Below are 17,177 nucleotides of genomic sequence, written 5' to 3'. Positions count from 1 at the left end.
AGTGTAAATAAAGACTGTGACAGCCAGGCCTTCAACAACAACAAATGCACCTATAAGTTTGGTAAGCTAACGTGTTGTTGTGATGACGTAATCAAAACGCGGCGACAAGCACAGCGCGCGACCATGCTCGCGGCTGGCTCAGAGCCAACATGTCTGCCGCTTGGAGATATTTCAAAATATCAGAGAGAGAGGCGCAGATTGCGATTTGTAAAACGTGTTCAGCTGACATTTCTCGAGGGGGTGTAACTGCAAAGACTTTCACCACTTCGGGATTACTCCACCACTTGAAATCAAAACACCCGGACAAATATGCGGAGTATGATCAACGTAGCCCTTTTTAACCATTTTAGGCCGATAATTTTCGGTGGCCGAATATTCGGTGCATCCCTAATAGGAATGTACCCGAATATCCGTTCGTTGGAGTACTATTCGGGTTTCAGATATTCATTTTTCCCCGTTTTCTTTCCGAATTAAATTTATTGAAATCTCCAATATCAACGTAAGAGCTTGTGCCTCTTCGGGGGGTGCTAACACTTAACCATAAACGTTATCGTTTACTGTCTCGATAATAACTACGCCCCCCCCACAAGTTGTCGCAGTGTCTGGGGAGTTTTCTTTCTTTACTTTATTGGTTCGGCGAATGTATAAAAAGTAGGGAGATAAACGTTTATTTTATTGAAATATTGCTAAACATCAAAGTAATTCCAGCCGTACAGAAACACACTCACTGAAAAGATGAAATTAATAATAATGATAGAAATAAAAAAAAATGACAAGAACAAATATCAGAAAGCTGAAGCAGATATAACAAATCTTTTTATTATAAAAGCCTTTCAGCCCCACTAACTGAATGAGCACAAACTCCTTAAAGTTACTTTTACAAAAGTCTCTTAACCTGCTTTTCAACTATCTACTCAATGACAAGAATTCAAGTTACCAACAATCAATAACTTTCTTCCTGTCTGTCATGTTTTCATCATAAGACGTGTTTAAAAGCGTTAACTTGCCGGTTTTCTAATTAAATAGTTGAAAAGTAAACGGGTTTTTAATTCAGACTGAGCTCACTTTTCATGACCGGCCGGTGTTCCTAAACACACGAATAACAACAATGATATTCAGCTGAATGAGTATTTGCAGGTTCCTTGTTGCGTCACTGTGTGTCCTGCAGAGTTTCATTCTGGAAATCTTTAGATAACATATTTCTGCAGAAGTGCCACGTGAACGGATAACTCACACCTGTTAGCTGCTACTTCACTTCCTGTTTCACTCTCACTTAACCACTCCTCATTTCCCCCGAAATGAGACGGGGTGTTTCGAAATCTTTTGATATCCTCAGCCGGCAGCTTCCGTTAGTGTTTGGCAGGATGACATATCTGTGTGTGTTACACTTTTCCTGTTTCTGTCCGTCACCAAAACCGCCTGATCTCAGCTCTGAGAGACCCTGTGTTTTATGACAGGGGGAGGGGGGGGGGGGTCTTTGTGGCATCCTTTCAGAAAGTTGAGGTCTAAAAAGTTATTCTGTAGCTCCAAACGGAAGAGGCGTTTAATAAAAGCCTCTGCAGTTCTGGTTTCTCCATCACAGGCGATTCGTGGCTGGTATTTTCTTTACGTTAGAGAGCGCCTCACGTTTCTTTATTCCTTTACGGGACACAGCTCTTTGTGTCTCAGTGAAAACTGAACTCAGAGGAGATCTGGAGATATTGTTCTTCTGAGGAAAGGAAATCTGCCCCGTCTTGTTTCTGAGCGGATGTGGATTACTTTCTTTAAGCTGTAGACTCTGGATTCACTCAAACCAAGTTAGGAGATTACATGTTACATGTTAGACGCTGTTATCCAAAGCAATCCCCACAGGAGCAATTTGGGGTGAAGTGTCTCAGGGACACAACGACATGCTGACTGCAGTGGGGCTTGAACCTGTGCCCCCCTGATCCGATCACCAACGCTCTAATCCACTGCGCCACACGCCTCCTCCTTTAGGCCCTGAAGTCTATGATTAACTTGGGGAATAATAACAATCATATCTTTTTGGATTTCAATAGGTTCGTACAACCTCACATTGTCAGTGCTCAGAAACTAGTAGTATTAGTATTATTACTGCCTTTCTTCTGAATATACTAATATTTTTATTTTTCAACAGTTTTTTATTTCCTTACGTAAAAAAGAAATATAAAAGCGTACCATGAGGCATGTGTTTTTATTTGATTTATTTATACTGTATGCAAAAGAAGATGGATGTGTACTTTGAAGCTCAAGTATGTACAATATATATATATCATTTAGGGATTAATAATGATCATAACATCGTTCAAACAATCCCTCAAAACTCCCCTTTTCACTCCTCAGGGTCTTAAAAAGTATTAAAAGTTGATAAATCAATTTAGCAAAAATGAAGGCTATTAAAAAGTATTAAACGGCATTTTCCAAGATATTACATTTTGTAGCGCACTAGTCCACCGCGCCACACGCCTCCACATATCACCAAAATGACTGAATACCCTTGCAATTGCAATATCACGCAGTGTTGAATGTGGATATAATGACTGAGAGGGTAACAAAAAAAAATACGATTTAAAGATTTATCAATCAGAAAAAAAGTTTGAAAATCTAATCAATATATTTTTATCAAAAGTACAACAAAATGAATTGACTTAACGTGTATGTGGTAGGGATGTGCATCCCTGAGGCCGATACACATCTCAATACGTTGCCTACGATACGATGCCTTAACGATACATTTGAAACACCAGGCGATACGATACGATTCACCCCTGTTGCGATACAGTTCGATACGATTTGATTCAACATTATGCGACACGGGGCGATTCAACACGATGCAAAAATAATGATACTTCAATATGGTACGACAGAGGATTTGTTTTATTCCTGATATGCAGCAAATCATACATTAACAAAAAAGTGATTTACATATTTGGTTCTCTACTAGTACTGCACATCCTTTAAAACAAACATTTGGACCTTTCACAAACTGGCCTTTTCACAAGTGTAGTAGTGTTCTCTGTCTCCAGAGTACAGTTCAATGTTATAACACCTCACAGTTAAACAATTTAAGGATGCATTGCCCATGATTGACAATGTGCAAATAACAGCTACCATAGTGCAATGTGTTAGAAATTAAAATCAATGTTGATATGGCGTAATTTGAATTAAATACACTGTATTTAATTTAAATCTGTTTTTATACTAAAAACCGAATTTTCACACTACTTCCGGTTTTCCGCTAGTGAATTTCGTGATTTCCGGTTAGCATTAGCATGTGGCGAAATGCTACGTTTTCAAACCGTGAATTGAAGGTGAAATGGCGTGATGTTGTTCCCTAAACACACTGGGTTTAACACTCATTTATTGAAGTTGAAATAACGTTTATTAGGGAATGTTTAAATAACCACAGACAAAATGATGTAATTTAACAACAGAAAAAAGGCAGGAATTGCATTAGACCCGCCCCCGACGACGCCGGCCAATAGGAGAAGACCTCAGATGACAACAAGAAGAGCAAGCCAAGAATCAACCTCTTTTTCTCCCTGACCTCGGCTGACCGGACGCATGGGGAGGGGGCCTCCACTCGCACATTTCATTTCTACATCACCGCATCTTTTGTGTAATTAAATGCTGTTAACTTTTATAAGCTTCCCTTGACTCTTTTCAGTCTGTCCTGCTCTCAGGGTTCAAGAATTACTAACAAATGCCCATACAGCTGCCAGCCTGATGTGCTTAACACTCATTCATAGGCTAACTCACCAGTGAGCAGGAAGCAGTGGTTTCCATGGGAACAATAAAGAATACAAATAACCTTTTACAAACAGGTATTTCATAACTGCTTACAGTGAGGAAGACATTTAAACTGTGATTGGCCGTCACAGGCTGCTGTAAACTAAACTCCTCACTGAGTGATTTAACTCTGTCTAACTTTCAGGTTTCTCTTTTCAGCCGCAGACCCCATGTCACCTCTGTATGTGCGTCGCTAAGTTCCTCGTACTACTCGTGTACTTTAAAGCGGCTCGCCATCGTTTACAATTTGCGAGGAATTTTTCAAGTTGTCCGTCTTTCTTGAAAAGTCCGAAGTGTTGCCAAACATTTGATTTGTAGGTATTTTTCGGTACGCTGTGTTTCTCTTTCTCCTCGACTTCCGTGTGTGTTGATAACTGAGACTCGGTCTCCGTAGTGACGAAGCAAAGATCAAAGACCGTCTCTGCTGAGCGCTGATAGGATGAGGGGATATTATATGAATGAATCGTTTTTGCACCGATGCGAATCTGTGAATCTTAACAGCCCTAATATGTGGGCATTTTTTTGACAATATGTGGTTACTTAACATTTGGCGGGTTTGGACTTTAAGAAATATAAGAATTTTTTAATAATTACAAAATATATATATTAACATTTGATGTTTATGTAAAAAAAAAAAAAAAAAAATTATTAATTGAAATAATTTTTAATTTTTTTTTAATACATTTTATAATATTGTATAAATAAATTATTAGATTTTTTTTTTTTTTTTTGTTAGTATCTTGTATTTATCATTTCAAAATCACATAACCCATTTTATTAGGGATAGAAACAATTAGTAATCTGATTCTCATTCTAATAATATAAAGACTGGGTTTTGGCAAATTATTCTTGACATCTTAAACTAATTTAAAGACTTATACGTTTAATGGTTTCGCCCTGATAAGTACCAAACATGGAGTCTTTATGCATGACGTAAAATAAATTGAAAATTAAACAACGTCTTCATCCTCACGTTCTCTCCAGCTGTGATCTTGTTCTAACCTGGCCGTCTCTCCAGACCATTTACACGTATTCAAATTAAACACTGTGCCTATTTTCTATTTTAGACGTGGTCACGGAGCGTCTGAAGATCAGGCGGGAGGCTCAGGAGGCCCAGGAGGCGAGGAGGCGAGCAGAGGAAGCAGAAAGAAGTTCCTTAAAGGCGACGGAGGAGACATCTGACGTCTCCTCGCATCTCAACAGAGAGAAAAAAGACTCTGCAGAGGAGAGCAGCGTCTCCGAAGCTAAACCTGGAGCCGAGGAGTCCCTTAAAACCATCAAGGAAACACAGTCTGCTAACTCCACGAGTCGAGAGGGCGGGGAACCCTCTTCACTGGAAACACCGGAGAGAACAGGTAAAGAAACATGGCTTAAATCAAACAGGGCGTCTCTGACCGCGTTGCATTTATACATTCCCCTTTGGAGGCAAAGAAGTTTGATCATGAAAGCAGACAGGGTCATCCTGGGTAAAAACAAATGCTTACTGTGTTGTAGAAAACATTATTCATGATATACATACATACAATATACACCTTTATCTCCTTAGATGCTCCAACAGTATGTACTTACGTGTATACATATTTAGGAGTGTAGGGCTAACAAAGGCAGGAGACATAAGCAAGTATCACTTCCGGGCAAAAAGTATGGCTCCGCCCACTTTTGGGGGAAAACAAAGCTGTCAGTTGATTGGCGGTCGATACAAATTCTGAAGTTTTTGCCAACCTGATCAGAAATGGAAGAAAACTTTGGATTTTCTGATCTTCAAAGAGCCCGGTTACGATGGCCAGACAGGCAAACAATTACATTCAATCATTGAAATTGACGAGCGGTAGGCGATCGATGTCCACAGATGAGAGTAACACCTACGTCACTTTATGGCCCCGCCCACTTTTGGGCGAAACAACGCTGTCATTTGAACGGCCATCGAGCCTGAAGCCACAGAGCTCTTCTGTTTCTGTCCTTTCTTCTTAGAGGAAGTCCAGAAACACTGAACTCTGGATTTGTTTTAATGTTTGAGGATCAATAAACGACACAGCAGCTTTTAGGCATGATTAAACTATTATTTTCCGCCTCGCTCATGACAGCTGGCGAAATGACAGCCTCGCCTACTGATTTTAATTTAACCATAGATCGAGCCTGATTGTCGATTTCAAATGACTTAATGTAATGTTTCACTGTCTGGTCATCGTAATCGGTAATCAGTATGTCTTACCATCTCACCTTTGGTAGACACATACAGTTGCAAGTAAAAGTATGTGAACCCTTTGGAACTTCCTGGATTTCTGCCTAAATTGGTCATAAAATGTGTTCTGATCTGCATCTGAGTCACAACAATAGACAAACACAGTCTGCTTAAGCTAAAACCACACAAACAATGATATGTTTTTATGTTTTTATTGAACACACCATGTAAACATTCACAGTGCAGGGTGGAAAAAGTATGTGAACCCTTGGATGTAATAACTGGTTGACCCTCCGTTGGCAGCAATAACCTCAACCAAACGTTTCCTATAGCTGCATATCAGACCTGCACAACGGTCAGGAGGACTTTTGGACCATTCCTCTTTACAAAACTGTTCCCAATATTCTTGGGATGTCTGGTGTGAATGGCTCTCTTGAGGTCAGGCCACAGCATCTCAATTGGGTTGAGGTCAGGACTCTGACTGGGCCGCTCCAGAAGGCCTATGTTCTTCTGTTGAAGCCATTCTGTTGTTGATTCACTTCTGTGCTTTGGGTCGTTGTCCTGTTGCATCACCCATCTTCTGTTGAGCTTCAGTTGGCGGACAGATGATCTTAAGTTCTCCAGCAAAATGTCTTGATCAACTTCAGAATTCATTTTTCCGTCGATGATGGCAATCTGTCCAGGCCCTGAGGCAGCAAAGCAGCCCCAAACCATGATGCTCCCTCCACCATACTTCACAGTTGGGATGAGGTTTTGATGTTGGTGTGCTGTGCCTTTTTTTCTCCACACATAGCGTTGTGTGTCCCTTCCAAACAACTCAACTTTGGTTTCATCTGTCCACAGAATATTTTGCCAGTAGTGCTGTGGAACATCCAGGTGCTCTTTTGCAAACTTCAAACGTGCAGATCAGAACACATTTTATGACCAACTTATGCAGAAATCCAGGTAACTCCAAAGGGTTCTTGCAACTGTATTCCTTTATGTATCGTCTCCTGCTCTCTTTTTTGTATAATTTTATTTATGTTTTACAGGATGAGTGGGGGTTACATTACATTCGAGATTTCACGACACCCAACAATTTAACAAAAACTTTAAACTACAAAACTTGTTTTAAATGAGATCCCAATTCATATTTCATCCCCAGTCATTTGTTTAAAAACAAAATATAAACAATGACCGACCCTCCCACACCAAATCACACACACACACACACACACACACACACACACACACACACACACACACACACACACACACACACACACACACACACACACACACACACACACACACACACACACACACACACACACACACACACACACACACACACACACACACACACACACACACACTACTTCTGGTTTAGTTAGCCCACTTGTTCATGTCTTTTATACATAAACATGGTGTGTCCCCTCTGTGATAAGAGACTCTGAAACAAACAAGTGTTCCCCAAGGTGCAGTGGTCAATGGTTCAATTCCCACTGCAGTCAGCATGTGGTTGTGTCCCTGGTGAAGACACTTCACCACAAATTGCTCCTGTGGTTAATGTCCACAGTATATTGAGCGTATGTCAGTCACTTTTGGGCAACATGTCATATAATTGTAATGTAATGTTCCCCTTTGAGTGTAAAGGCCTTTTCCTGCAGCATGTCTTATCCTTTCACCAGACACATATTGTTATATATATCGTCTCCTGGCAATCTGTTAAGTCTCTGACACACCAAGCCTCTTTTGAATACACACGACCGCCGCCTGCTGGTAGGGAGAGTTATTGCCACTCACGCAGTTCGTACGGGCTTCTTGGCCGTCGGCTGAAGTCTTTGCGGTGTGTTCCCGACTGTTGGCCAAGACGCAGAGACGTGAGGCGACGTTCTGTCGGGACGTGTTCTTTGGTGTGTCAGGACCTATAGACTGTCTGAAGCAGCTCCTTATTCTCAGGCCAGTTCACGGTCTGTGTTCCCGCCGCTCAGACGAAAGAAGAAGAAAGAAATCTGCTGCTCGTCCACAAACAGCTGCTTTATATGCAGGACCATCTCTCCTGAAAACTCAAAAGGCTCGGCAACAAGTGCACAGCTTGCTTTGGATTTGTTCTGCCTTTCATTTCCAAGATGGGTTCACAGGCTGGACTAATGGAGCACTTAATGGGCCACTTTAGTTTGTTAGTCATATGCAATATCACACTGTGAGACCTGGTGTTAGATTACGCAAGAGCTGGTATTTAGAGAATTCATCATTTTAACTTATGTTCTAACGGATGCTATTTTGAGTTCATAAGTGCGTCCCAGTGTGAAGCAAAAAGCACTCTGTACCGGATGCTGCTCTCATAGCGGTTATACATGTGGTTTGGTCCTATATTTAAAACACATGCCACTACAGTAGTTGCAAAAAAGAAGCTGCTTCTAATTTTGTGGGTTGTTTGAGCGGTCTGTAATGATTGTTACTGCTCATTTTTCGACAGTAATCGTCACTTCCTGTCGGGTTACAGCAGCTCTGTGATTTGAGACAACACGACATGGTCTAAACTCACAAGTGTTATTTATGTACGACATGCAGAGTGGAAAGGGAATCATCTGAATTGAATATTGTCTTTTTTGTACTTTTGTTTTTGTGTTTTGTGTACCTTGTACCTTGAGAGCCTTGAAAGCCACTTTTTAATAAGTAAAATGTATTTATTATTATTATTAGCAGTAGTTTTGCTAATATATTTTACTCTTGGCTTCTCTTATCTGCTCTCAAGCCTGTACTCAGTCTTTCCAAAATGTTTTCTTTGTAGGTGAAGATGCTAAATCCGAGTCTGTCAAAGAGGACAAGCCCCCCGGTGAAGATCATGTTTCCAGCCTCAGGAAACCGGAGCAGCCGGACCTCAACGACCGCACCTCCAGGTCCTCGTTCACCAGCCAGGACGGGACAGGTAAACTCAGAGCAGAGGCGGGAAGGAGTGGAGTACAAATACTTCCTTACTGTACTTAACTACATTGTTCTGGTATCAGTACTTTACTCCACTACTTTTTGCTTTTACTTCTTAAATCTTTAACTCAAATATCTGTACCTTCTACTTCTTACATTTCCTTTTTTTTTGTAATTGAACTCTTTATTGTCACATTATACCGCCAGACTGAGAGGGCGTCCAGGGGGCGGACTTCTTGGACCTTTTAGTAGGCTACTGAACAAACAATGAAAAATACATAAAAGATATGAAGAAAACCGATTATGGAATATCTTTTATAACACCCGCCATCAGGTGTGCCGCGTGAATAGCACATCTTGTCAATGCAAACAGACCGTTATAGCACCGTTATAATTAATGTTAAAGCTGAGATTCGACTAGAGAACAAATATATAATGGAATAATGGTCATGAGATCTCGGCATTGCACAAACAAACAAATCTCATCTTTAAAAACAACATTTGCCTTCACTGGTGAGAGAAAACAAATCCCATCACAGTTCATTTGTGGAACTTACCTTTCTAGTAATAAACAAACAATGAAAAATACATAAAATATGAAGAAAAACGATTATGCAAAAATAAAAACACCCGCCATCACGGGCCACGGACTCACTTTTAAAATTAAATTAAAAAATATATATTTTTTTTTTTTTTAAAGTATCGAAACCGGATCTGATTTCGGTACGGTATACCGTAGCCACCAGTAACCGGTATTTCGGTGATACCGGTATGCATCCCAGACATGTATCAGTGAACATCAGTGTCTTGCCCGAGGACACAAAGTTACGGGTACTTTGAAGCCCATACTTCTTTACTTTGACTTGAGTAAAGAAGTTTAGTCAGTACTTCTACTCTCACCACTTTTAAACACGAGTATCTGTACTTCTACTTCAGTAAAGGATGTGAGTACTTGAACCATCTCTGGAGTAGACGGGTGTGTTGTTGGTTCCTCTGTTTGAGTCGACGCTGAATCTGTGTCCTTTGTGACAGACGAGTACAACGGAAAGGTCGCCAGCAACGTACGGAAACCAGCAGGAGAGCAAACCAACCACCAGAGAGGCAGCAAAGAGGTGAGACTAAAACAACAGTTAGATTTTTGAGTTCTACTTCTTAAGATTGTTTTTTTTTATTTAAGAAAATGACGACATGTGTTCATAGCATCCAGGATATTGTATTTCTATTTCAATACGTTCTTTACCTGAGAATAAACTCTGCATTAACTTCGTTTGATTATCGATTAAAGGGATATTTCTGCAGACCTTCATGCATGTGATAAAAATGTTAAAATAGATAATTAAAAACTAAAGACTTTGACTGAGATGACATCAGTAAAATACACTTAATACATATACATACACATATATAGTAATAATAATAATAATGATACAAGTAAAACGCTGCTTATATATTTCAAATAATTATAATATTACATTTTAATTAATGAGTGCTTTTTGTGGTGCTCAAAGACACTTTCCATACTTGTTAGAAATCATAAAAATACAATGTTAAAAATATCACACGCACACACACACACACTAACACACACACACACACGCACACACACAAACACACACACACACACACACACACACACACACACACACACACACACACACACACACACACACACACACACACACACATTAACTCACACACACACACACACACACACACACACACACACACACACACACACACACACACACACACACACACACACACACACACATACACATACACATACACATACACACACCAACACACACACTAACACACAAAAACACACACACACTAACACACAAAAACACACACACACTAACACACACACATTAACACATACGCACACACTAGCACACACACACAAAAACACACACACACTAACACACATGCGCGCACACACACACACACACACACACACACACACACACACACACACACACACACACACACACTAACACACACACACACACACACTAACACACAAAAACACACACACACTAACACACACACACTAACACACATACACACACACACACACACACACACACACACACACACACACACACACACACACACACACACACACAGCACAGTGGTGTAGCGGTGGAAAAGGCTCATGTCTCATTCTTTACTCTAACGTCCCCTCTCTCGTTTCAGTCGTCTCCGGTTCGTTTTGACGGTGACTCGTCGCGCCTCAGCTTCTTAAAAAGGGATCTGTCAGTGAACATAAACAACCTGTTCAAGCTGGGTCAGGAGGGGAAGTACCGCGTGTACCACAACCAGTTCAGCACCAACGTCCTGGCTCTGAACAAGCACCAGCACCGCGAGGACCACGACAAGAGGCGCCACCTGTCGCACAAGTTCAGCCTCACCATGGCCGCCGAGTTCAAGTGGAACGGATCCATCTTCGGGTCCCGCAGTCTCACCGTGTCCACGCTGCGCCTCACCATCATCCAGCTGGAGAGCAGCGTGCCCGGACCCTTCATGCACCCCAACTGGGCCTCGCACAGGTACCAGTCAGGGAGATGTTTAATCTGAATATATTGTTTGTTTGAAACTGAAATGTTAACTTTTGGACTTGAAGATTAAAGATTCAACTTATTGTCATTACGTAGTACACGAAACGGTTTCTCTGCATTTGACCCATCCTAGTGTTAGGAGCGGTGGGCGCCCGGGGACTTAAGAGTTATTTTAAAAGTTTTGGAGTAGGGAAAGAATCGTACGTGGTAACAACTGTAACTTATCTTAAAAACCTTTGACATATATAGAGCTACCCTTTATTTGCAATTCTGCAGAAATGTCAGCGTCAAAACTCAACGTCAACTGTATTGTCAGTCTTCCAGTTTGTGTGTACAGACAGAAAGATCGAAATTCCGTTTCCCACAATCCAGAATACAAAAAGAAAGATTTGTCTTCGGAACAAATTAATGTTCAAACTATTTAATACAGCCGTAGTAAAAAAGAATAAAGAAAAGGTATTTCAATATTTATTTCAAACGTAATTTACTATGAAACGCAGCAGGATATCTCAAAGTGGTGTGGTGGAAGATGGCACCAACGACTTCCTGAAGCAGGAGTGTGGTTCGTGTCCTCATGCTGATATGAAGCTTTCAATAGCAGCTGCTTAGCTTTGCAGAAACACTAGTGACAGGAAAATTGACTTTTGTCCAAAGGTGATAAATATTGCCGATTTGCACCTTCAAGGTTCACGTATTAAAGCCTTGTTTGTTTCATTTGTCCAAAAACAAATGTATGCTTTATGGGCATTTATGTTCCAGGCTATTCTTTACGCTGAATCCAGTCATGTCATTTTTCACCAAAGAATATCCTTTTATGGTTAATCAATGTAAGGGATGACGTGCAGCGAGGCGGTCATTATGGGGGAAAGAACACCGACAGGCTGATCAGGATCTTGATCGGCATGAGGGTGTTATTCTCCCCATCATGACCGCCTCGCTGCACATTATCCCGCTTATCACACGGCCACATTCTCAACAAAGTAACGACATGAGTCCCAATATTAATTGAAATGCTTTTGTGGAATTAGAAAATGGTTTTATTGATTTAAAAAATAGTTGTATGTATTTATTTAAATTGACATGCATCCGCTAAGAAAAATAGTCCGTTGTTACCGTTTGAACTAACGTAGCAACGGCAGGAACTGCTTCGATAGCGTTTTTGAGGAGCTTTTTGATTACAGATTTCAAAACATCGCTGCTTGCTTTAAAAGTAGCGCAATTCATTATGTCAAACATTGGGAAGTATCTAGATATCCCTGCCCTAATGCCAAAGGAACTGCACACTGAATATGTGTCGCCGTCTGATGTCTATGTCTGGACCGCTGCGTAAAAAGGAGGGTTTCTTCCCGTTACTTCTCCGCTGCTTTCTTGTCGCTCTTGTCTTGTCAGTTAGAAAAGCAAACTGCATGCACTTTGCTTTTCGGCCAAACTGTATACAGTTAAATCGAACAGACTTCTTTGTACAGATGTGAGCGTCCTTAACAACGGTCAATAAATCCTTGACAGCGGTCTGTCTGTTCTGGATTAACAACGTGTCACGTGTTCTGAATTGACCAATCAGAATAGAGTATTCAACCAAGCCATGTAATAATGTGGTTTAAAATATGGTGATCCATTTTTACTTGATGTATGAGTTTCAGTTCTGAAGAAGCTTTATGAAAGAAATATGCAGTTCTGCTGTCATCTGTATTTGATTCTTGGTTGTTCTGTTTCTGTAGGTCGAACTGGAACAAAGCAGTGCAGATGTGCAGCAAGGCCAGGGAGTTCGCTTTGGCTCTGGCTATTCTGGAGTGTGCCATCAAACCAGTGGTGATGCTGCCTGTATGGAAAGACTCTCTCGGACACACCAGGTAAACAACAACAACAACAACCACTAGTAATAGCATATCGACATGGAGTGAGCTTTCCAAAAAAAAGCGTATTGGCCTCACCATCTCTTTCATTTCTGCAGTGGTTTCTCAATCCTCAAACAAGCATCATGGTCACGAATAACTTTTGAAATACTGCGTTACATGTTGTTTACATTCTGCTCTCTCTTTCTTCAGGCTGCATCGCATGACCTCCATAGAGAGGGAGGATAAGGAGAAGGGGAAGAAGCGAGAGAAGAAGCTGGAGGACGAGGAGACGCTGCAGCAGGCCACCTGGGTGAAGTACAGCATCCCCATCAAGCACCAGGTAACAGAACAACAAACCCATCTGCCAAACAGCGCCTCCTGCTGACACACAGGAGGAGTTACATGAGCAGTGCTTTCCAAACTTCTTTTGTTTGAGTAATCCCTGCAGCCCTGTCAGGTTCACTGTCCATCACTTTTAGCAAACTATAACTATTTCAGCTGAGAATAAAGTATCTAATCTTATCTTAACTTAAGCTATCTGTTTTGACTGTTAAGCTTCTAGTAATGGCTAACTATTTTAACCTTTTATCTTCTAGTTTTAGCCAACTATTTAAATTGTTTAGATCACATGTGTCAAACTCAAGGCCCGGGGGCCAAATCAGGCCCGTGGTGGATTTAATTTCGACCCGCAGGATATTTTCTAATCACTATTAGATCTGGCCCGTCGGTATATTGCACACACACCTTCACTCCATCCTGAGGGTCTCCTCAGCTCAGAGCCTGAGCCCAAACATTGATGACCTTGCACCCAAGATGAGATGCCAAGTATCTGAGCTAGCATCACAGAGCAGCACACTGAGTTTAATGGATGTTTCCTTCTGCACTTTCTCTCTCACGACAACAGGGCATGTTTGGTTTTCTCTTTGAGGGAAATAGTTTTGTTGAAGCTGTTGTTGGCCTGTGGGAAAATGTAATCATAAGAAATGACTCTGGAAAAGCTGCAGATAGAGCCATAAGAAATGAATGAACTGATTATTTAATGTTTAATGTTGTTTTTATAGGCAATCATTTAAGCTTTGTTAGTTCCAGGTTTAATATGTGCAATAAGTTCATTTCAATACGTTCTGCTATAAACATTGAACCAGTCCGGCCCTCCACTAGTACCCATTTTTTTTACTTTGGCCCACTCTGTATTTGAGTTTGACCCCCCTGGATTAGACATTGTTTTAAGCTAACTATTTAAACTATTAAAAACCAACTTATACTAGATATACATAACTGTTTAACTCATTAGCTTTTCCATTTAGCTAACTATTTCAAAGGTTTATCAATGACTTTCAGCTATATTTGTCATCTGTTAGAAACCATTTTAACTACGGTAGCTAACTGTTTAGCCATTACCCTTAGCATACTTTTAACTGTAATCTAATTTTGGTTAACTGTTTAGGACGATTTTAAAACAGCTTTCTCTTAAGCGTACCATTTCAACTGTCTTTCTTTTTTAGCTTTTGATCCGTTGTGTATCTTCTTTTAAACTGCTGAACTAGTCCGAGATGGAACTATCTTAACATTGTTACAGCTGAGTTTGTTTAAATGTTTACAAATGTTTATTTTATAACTATTTACAGTGATGCAAATTAGTCGCTTTTCGGCGCCTCCCGCTTTTTTAACGCTGATTTGGGTGACTTGTGTAATTCGTGGAGAACTGAAGAGTTTTCCGGACGGACAACCTCTCACTTCAAAAAAGAAGAAGAAATCTAGATCGCAAAATAATTAAACAAGCGAGTGCCTGTTTTTTCTGGCCAAGGACAGGTTCATTGAACACAACACGAGCGTAACGTGTCTTCACCATAGGTCTTCACGTGGTTATGTCTCGTCTGAGTAACGGAGACGGAGTGCACCGGAACGCCGCTCCAACTCTTCAAATATTGCAGTACCCATAAGGAGCCGTACACATGCTGCAGTGTTTGCGTGGCTGTGTCTTTAGTTGTAAGCACAGTCGCGATCTGTTGTTATTAGCATCTGGTTAGCTAGCTATGCTAACGAATTTAAAGAGCTTTTCTACAACCAGGTTGAAGAGAGCTCTCTCCTGAGAGGCTCAAATAACCTCAGCTCAGTGAGGTTAAGGCACACCTTGATATGATCATTATAGTTATTAATGAGACATTAGAGACTCAATGAAAAACAGGTATAAAATACTATATGACAGTAACAAAAAAAAGTTGTTAAAAATAACAAGAATAGAGTTTGAAAGGGGAGTGATTTGTAAAATATCCCAAAAGAAAGATCTGTCATTGTCAGATGGTATATTACGCTGTTTTTTTTCTGCTTCGAATAGTTCTCTCTTTTTTCACCATACCTGTGTTTGCATCACTGAATTTAAGCGTCTTCATGTTGTTCCTCTCTTGTGTGTTTTCTGTGCAGGTGTGGAAGCAGAAGGGTGAGGAGTACAGAGTGACGGGGTGGGGTGGGTGGAGTTGGGTCAGTAAGACTCACGTGCCGAGGTTCGTCCCAAAGCTGCCCGGCAACACAAACGTCAACTACCGCAAAGACCTGGAGGGTAAGAGCCGGACGAGCAATAAGTCCATCATTTCATCTCCTTCTTCTGGCACTGCTAGCTCACATAGTGATTTCCTCCTCTGTCTTCATAGCTAAATTGAAAAAGGAAAATGCAGCAGCTTACACTAATAAGCAGAAAAAGACGACCGAGAAGGAGACGACTGTAAACGCACCGGAGGGGGTCGGTGAATCCATCGCTGCGCCATCAGAGGACAACGCCACGCCTCAGATCTCCAGAGAGGAGGACACGCCTGCAGAGGAGGAAGGGTTAAAGACTGAAGGAGGGGAGAAGAGAGAAGAGGGGAACATGGAGGTCGACCCCCGCCCAGAAACCGCTGCTTCTACTGCTGTGGAGAAAGGTGAATATATAAGTCTTTTTGATTTAACTGAGAATAAACTCCTTGAGATGAACCATCAAGGGGATCCTTATATATGGTACTCAGTGTTTCCCATACATTGATTTATTTGTATCGTCCACCATAAATGGATCTCATTTAAAAAATAAAATAAATAAAAAACATTATTATTTATTTTATTTTAGCTTATATTTTAATTTTGGTGGTCTAATGGATAGTGAGGTGGGCTGACGATCAGAAGGTTGCGAGTTCAAATCCCGCCTGGAGCACCACTACTAGTGTGCCCTTGAGTCAGGCACTTAGCCCTCAGCTACTCCAGGAGAATGTCCCTGTGATTGGTCATTGTAAGTTGCTTTGGAATAAGCCGTCTGCTAAATGCCTGAATTATATTTTAGGGCCCCCACAGATCCTCAACTCCGGTGTGTCTCACTCCTTAACAACGCAACACAGAGCAACAAGAACGTTGTAGTAACCATGAACTCGCATGTAGTTTCTTATTTGAGGGGGGGGTGGATGCATGGGCTACCCAAATAGGTCAAGGGAACTTTGGCTTTTCTTGCGGTGCCCCCACAATTAGAATCAAATTCTGTGGGAAACACTGGGTACTGACAGCAAGACATTAAAAAGTAAACAAGTAGAAGGCAAAATGACAAAATCAACCCGAAAATGTAAGATAGAAATGTGGACAGAAGCACGATATGTCCACAGAGAAGGGCCACGAACAAATACATGTTTCCAAGCAATACAATTATATAAATACAAACATAGTGATTTCTACGTCTCTTCTTTTGGGTTTAACTGAAATGTATTTATTGGGGATAAACAACCTGAGATGACCCATCAAGGGGTTCCTAACATAAAGTGCTAACAGCAAGACATTCAAAAGTAAACAAAAACAAGCAACACAAAATCAAATCGCAATACCAACACAGAAAAGTACTACAATCACAACACACAAATTAAACATAGACATTTGGACAACAGC

General features: G+C 40.9%; 2 protein-coding genes across 4 annotated transcripts in view; one reads left to right on the top strand and one right to left on the bottom strand.

The window, feature by feature from the left end:
• The window catches only part of LOC307016330 (phosphoinositide 3-kinase regulatory subunit 6-like), a 492,324-nt gene that overhangs the window by 335,024 nt on the left and 140,123 nt on the right, over positions 1 to 17,177 (bottom strand). The gene's annotated exons all lie outside the window — the stretch shown is intronic.
• LOC307016579 (nucleosome-remodeling factor subunit BPTF-like) overlaps positions 1 to 17,177 on the top strand; it is a 41,405-nt gene that overhangs the window by 6,212 nt on the left and 18,016 nt on the right. For 2 of the 3 annotated variants that reach the window (XM_079645740.1, XM_079645742.1), the window contains exons 4-12: positions 4,857 to 5,144; positions 6,815 to 6,916; positions 8,748 to 8,885; positions 9,914 to 9,993; positions 11,081 to 11,433; positions 13,161 to 13,292; positions 13,488 to 13,617; positions 15,702 to 15,837; positions 15,929 to 16,195. In XM_079645740.1, the coding sequence (XP_079501866.1) occupies positions 4,857 to 5,144; positions 6,815 to 6,916; positions 8,748 to 8,885; positions 9,914 to 9,993; positions 11,081 to 11,433; positions 13,161 to 13,292; positions 13,488 to 13,617; positions 15,702 to 15,837; positions 15,929 to 16,195 (1,626 nt within the window). The remainder of the gene's footprint in view (positions 1 to 4,856; positions 5,145 to 6,814; positions 6,917 to 8,747; positions 8,886 to 9,913; positions 9,994 to 11,080; positions 11,434 to 13,160; positions 13,293 to 13,487; positions 13,618 to 15,701; positions 15,838 to 15,928; positions 16,196 to 17,177) is intronic. The other variant, XM_079645741.1, reaches the window with a different exon arrangement.

This window comes from Notothenia rossii (assembly GCF_949606895.1).
Source record: "Notothenia rossii genome assembly, chromosome: 8".
NCBI classification, from domain to species: Eukaryota; Metazoa; Chordata; class Actinopteri; order Perciformes; family Nototheniidae; genus Notothenia; species Notothenia rossii.
This window is presented reverse-complemented; position numbering and strand designations above follow the sequence as displayed.